We start from the raw sequence: 5,295 nt of genomic DNA, 5'->3' as shown, positions 1-5,295 counted from the left end.
GGGCGGGGGGTAGGGGGACTGTCCAGGGCAGGTTCCCTCCTGGAGGACTACATGGGGGGGGGACAGTCCAGGGCAAGTTCCCTCCTGGAAGACTGCATGGGGGGGGGGCTGTCCAGGGCAGGTTCCCTCCTGGAGGACTGCCGGGAGGGGAGGACTGTTCAGGGCAAGTTCCCTCCTGAAGGACTGCATGGGGGGACGGTCCAGGGCAGGTTCCCTCCTGAAGGATTGCATGGGGGGGGGACGGTCCAGGGCAAGTTCCCTCCTGGAGGACTGCATGGCGGGGGAGGGGGACTGTCCAGGGCAGGTTCCCCCTAGAAGACTGCATGGGAGGGGGGGGAGGACTGACCAAGGCAGGTTCCCTCCTGGAGGACTGCATGGGGGGGGTGGGGGGAAGGACTGTCCAGGGCAGGTTCCCTTCTGGAGCGTAGAGGCCTAGACTCAGCTGACAGTACCACACCATCTAGAATAAGCTCACAGTACCCAGCCTCCTGGACTCAGCTGACAGTACCCACATCACCCAGAATTACCTGACAGTACCCATGCCTCCTGGACTCAGCTGACAGTACCCACGCCTCCTGGACTCAGCTGACAGTACCCATACCACCTAGAATCACCTGACACTACCCAGCCTCCTGGACTCAGCTGACAGTACCCATACCACCTAGAATCACCTGACAGTACCTGGACTCCTGGACTCAGCTGACAGTACCCATACCACCTAGAATCAGCTGATAGTACCTATGCCTCCGGACTCACCTGACAGTACCCCACACCTTGGTTGTGAAGCCCATAGGCCAGCAGCACATTGTGCAGAGCGCTCTGTAGACAGGGCTCGGCTGTCTTCCGGAACTTCACATTGTCTGGGAAGGTTCGGTTCAGGTCTGCAGGGGAATTCAGCAAAGGTCACCTCAATCCCTGCTCAGCCCCCGAGGGCGGGGATGCTGGTTCTGTCCAGGTCTTAGAAGAGCTTCCACCACCCTGGTTGGACCAGACAGAACAACCCTGGTCACCTGGCTGTGGAGTGCAACCCAGACAACAGTGTGCGATGTGGTCACGAAGGCAGACAGCTAAGCCAGGCCCCAACTGTCACCAGAATCAGGATGGCAGAGTGGCCTTCCCAGAGCTGCTTCACTGTCCACTTCCACCCAAGGCAGTCCAGCATGGCCTGCCTCACCAGGCCCTTGGACAGGGCTCCTAACCTGAGGGCCGGGGAGGGCAGGTGGAAACTGCAGGCTAAACATTCTGAGCCGCCTCCCTTCAGAAATAAACAAACAAAGCTAGATGCCAAGGACTAAACAAACTGATCTTATCAAAGTCTCCCTGCTCTGCCTCTTCCTGCTTACCCAAGGCCCAGACTCCCACCACACCCTCCCTTCCTAAGACCTGCACCTTCCCTTCCAGAGCATGATGTAGAACTGTCTGTGGGATCTCAGCGCCCTTGCTCATTCAGACCATACAGACCAGACCTGCTCACATCTTTCTACAGGACAGGAAAAGCCAGGTGGGCTATGACTGGCAGCGACACTTTCTCTGCATGAAGGTGGTTCTGTGGGCATGAGAAGTCCACCACATGGTCTCTATAAAATAGTTGACAGCCGGTAACAGGAGCTCACACCTGTAACCCTAACTATTCCAGGAGAATGAGATCTGAGGATCAGAATTCAAAGCCAGTCTGGCAAGTCTTCAATTAACCACCAAAATCCAGAACTGTATCTGTGGCTCAAGTGATAAAGCACTAGCCTTGAGCAAAAGGGGCAGCACCCAGACCCTGAGTTCAATCCCCAGGACTGACATTAAAAAAAAAAAAGTTTATCCACACTAAACAGAGCTAGCCTGTAACCCAACCTTCCTGCGCAGGGCATACACCCAGAGGGACCAAAACAGGAACAGCAAGAGACAGCTCCAGTCTCGCTGGTACATGGGCAGGTAAATGGGTCCACACATGGGGCAGCATGCAGCCTCATGAAGGAGGGAAAGACCTCCATGGCTTGGAAGAGCCCTGAGATGGGCCGTTTCAGTTCTGACTCCCCCAAAAAGACAATTCCAAATTAAATCTGTTGATGCATCTGCAACAACTCAAATCTCTGCACTGCCTTAAGCCACAAAGGTGGCCAGAAATCATGCCTACATCGCAGACCTAAGAGGGGCCCAGGAGCCCACCTGTCCTGATGGCCTCTTCCAGGCTGGAATTTCTCTCTCCCTGGAGCAGCTGGTGATAGTAGCCCGGGTGCTGGTCCATCTGAGCCTGGGCTCCACTTACAGCCATCCAGACTCGGGCCCTGTGCTCCAGTGGGATCCCCTTCCGGACATAGCGCTTCACTGAAACAAGAGGACCATAGTAAGCTCAGAACCCAGATGGCCAGGGAACCCTCATACCAGACTCCAGCCCAGCTATTGACCTTCCTAAGTCAGAATGGAAAGGATCTAAAACCTTGTGTCTTCACCAAAACTGATGCATACTCTAAAGAGGCTCCAAAAAGCACATCAGGTACAACCACGAGGCCAGATGCTTGGCTTCACCAGCCAGCCACCATGAGGGGTGGGCAGGGGCTGGAGAGCTGGTCTATATCCTAACGGGTGGCCTGGAAGCAGGAAGGCCCAGCGGCCCTGGGAGCTACATGCCAGAAGGTAAGGCCTGGTAGACGGGCTCTCCTCAGGCCCTGCTCAGGTACTGTATGGACAACAGAGCCAGCCTGGGTGAGGTATGGTGGCAGACCATGTGTGGCATAGGCGAGGAACTGGCTTCCATCCCCAGCACTCAAAAAGGAGACAACAAAATCAAAACGACAAGCAGAGATGCTTGTGGACATGGGGAAAGGGCCAGCAGATGTGGACCACGTGTCCAGGCACACCTCTACCACGTGGGTTCCCCCCAACTCTGTACCCTCTCTAGTGCAGCCAGCCCTGGTACTCCTGCCTTCAGAGGCAGCTCCCCAGCACACTGCACCTGAGCCCTCTGGGCCTGCTGGAGTGGCCCTGCCCTTCCACCCCCTGTGCCAGTAGGCAAGTTGCTCATTCACTCATTCAATAACACAAAGACCCTGCCAGCCAAGCCAGGGCTCCAGGTAGGGACTTGGCCGTGAAGAGGACATTCCCCTGGGACAGGAAGGGGTCTCTGCTTCTTTCTAGATGGCAAAAGAAAAGACTAACAGGTTGGGGCTGCTTTGAGAAAGGCGGTGGGAAGGGGAAGCCCCGTGTGGGCACCTGGTGAGTGTCTGGGGAGTCGGGGTGAGCCCGGGGGCCAGTGGGAGGGGAGAGTTTGCATCAAGAGTGGACTCGAGGCCCGGGCCAGGTGAGCCCAGATATGTGTGACGCCAGCGTGGAAGGGGCAGCCCAGGGGCCCGGGAGACTCCGGGAGAAGGGTTGGGCTGGCAGGCTAAGCGCAGGCTAGGCTTCAAGCCCGCCCTCCCCACCACCTTCTCCTGGAAGGCCAAGGCACCACGGACTTTGCCCAGCCAGAGGAAGAGGGTGCGGCCCCAGATGGGCCGTGGGCGGTGCCGGGATGGGCCCAGCAGGGATGGTCCGGCAGGGATGGCCCCGGATGGGCCCCGCAGGGACGGGCGGCTGGACCTGGTTCTGGGGGGCAGGGGGAGAGGAGGAGGAGGCAAGGCCGTGGCGGCAGGGTGCTGCCCCGCAGGGTCTCACGCCGCAAAGCCCCACGTTGTCGCAGGGTCGCGCCCCGCAGGCCCCACGCCACTCACCCGTCCGGCTCCTCCGCACGCCGCCGCTCCCCCGCAGGAGCCGGGCCCAGCGGCCGGCCCGGTGCGCCAGGACGCCCAGGTAGGCGGAGGAGAACGCCTCGTACGCCGCGTAGTCGAAGTCCGCCGGCCGCTCGAACCCGTACACATCCACCCTGCGGCGGGAAACCTGCTCCAGCCCGCCCCGCACCGCCCCAAGCGGCCCCGCGACCCCGCGGCCCCCACGCGCCACCCTCCGCGCCCCCCCTAGCCCCGCGTCCGCACCTTCCCCCCCCTTCTTTCCCTCCTCTCCTCCCCGGGACACGCGGCGCAGGCCTCGCTGCGCTCCGCACCCACCTGGGCACCGGGTCCCGCGCCGCCGGCGCACGCTCCGCGGATTCCATGCGGGGAGGGGCTGCGGCCCCGGACCGCACCTCCGAGCCGCGGGCAACGAGGGACCCTGGGATGCCGGGAGTCCCGGGCGCGCGACTCCTTCCGGCGGGGGGCGGGGCCTGCCCGGCTGGGAGGGGCGGGGCCGATGTGGTGGGCGGGGACTCACAGGTGGAGTTGTGGGCGGGCCCGGCGAGGAGGTGGAGTGGGCGGGGACGAGCGGATGATAGGTGGGCGTGGTCTAGCGGGGGAGTGGGCGGGGCATGACTCTGGTGGGCGGGGCCGGGGGCGGGGACTACAAGGGCGGGCTGCAGCCCGTGGCCGTGCTGGAGCTGCTCCAGGTGGGCGGGGCCGGGGGCGGGGACTACAAGGGCGGGCTGCAGCCCGTGGCCGTGCTGGAGCTGCTCCAGGTGGGCGGGGCCGGGGGCGGGGCCGGGGAGGGGTGGCATGGCCCGGGGCGCACCCGGGTGGGGACGAGGCGCACCCGGAGTGCGGGTGCGGCGGAATCCGCGGGGGACTGTCCTGGGCTCGGTGTCGCTGCCCCCGCGGCCCCGTTCAGCGAGGGCGTTGCGTTGGTCGTTTGTATTTTCCTGACCTTCCTCAGTTTCCCGTCCCCAGTTTGGAAATCGGACTCAAGCACGTCGTACACAAACTCCAGGGACCCAGGACGTGGAGCCGGCGGGGGCGGGGCTCGGCCTCGGTGCCCTCCGTGTAGGCGGGGCCTGGGGTTCCCCCTCCGTGCGGCCACACCCGGGGTAGCCGGCCCCCGCGACTCCACAAACAGAAGCTCCCGTTCTCCCCACAGGTGCTGTTCGGTATCCGCGCTCTGCAACCCGGTATCCGTCTCCACCGCAAAGGCGCGGCGCCTCCTGTGACCTCCTGACCTCCCGCGTGCCCCCCGGCCTCCTGGGCCCTTCCGGCCTCCCAGGCCCCCCCTGACCTCCCGCGTGCCCCCCGGCCTCCCGGGCCCTCCCGGCCTCCTCCCACCCCCGGGCCCACGTCCACCTCACCTATCCGAGACCTTCCAAACTGGAAGGTTTTGGGGTGCGGGAAGGAGCTTCTCTCCGGCCTCAGCCCCGCCCAGGACGGGTCCTTAGACGGGGCCGCCGCGGGGTCCCGGCCAAACCCCAGCCCCGGACCGCCAGGGAGGCGCTGAGCGTGCTGCAGGGACACGGCCTCTCCCGTGGACGCTCAGGGTCCTCCGAGCTCCCCTTCCAGAGATTCGCGG

At 63.3% G+C, this 5,295-nt stretch overlaps 1 protein-coding gene across 2 annotated transcripts in view; it reads right to left on the bottom strand.

Moving 5' to 3' along the window:
• Positions 1-4,143, bottom strand: part of Grtp1 (growth hormone regulated TBC protein 1) — a 16,106-nt gene extending 11,963 nt beyond the window's left edge. Inside the window, exons 1-4 of one of the 2 annotated variants that reach the window (XM_013022603.1) lie at positions 4,035-4,143; positions 3,702-3,853; positions 2,161-2,319; positions 757-881 (exon numbers count right to left, since the gene is read on the bottom strand). In XM_013022603.1, the coding sequence (XP_012878057.1) occupies positions 757-881; positions 2,161-2,319; positions 3,702-3,853; positions 4,035-4,081 (483 nt within the window). In that variant the 5' untranslated portion in view covers positions 4,082-4,143. Of the gene's footprint in view, positions 1-756; positions 882-2,160; positions 2,320-3,020; positions 3,359-3,701; positions 3,854-4,034 lie in introns of those variants that run through there. The other variant, XM_013022604.1, reaches the window with a different exon arrangement.
• Positions 4,144-5,295: the final 1,152 nt, after the last annotated feature.

The sequence above is a fragment of the Dipodomys ordii genome, unplaced genomic scaffold (assembly GCF_000151885.1).
Source record: "Dipodomys ordii isolate 6190 unplaced genomic scaffold, Dord_2.0 Scaffold64, whole genome shotgun sequence".
In the NCBI taxonomy this organism is placed as follows: domain Eukaryota; kingdom Metazoa; phylum Chordata; class Mammalia; order Rodentia; family Heteromyidae; genus Dipodomys; species Dipodomys ordii.
This window is presented reverse-complemented; position numbering and strand designations above follow the sequence as displayed.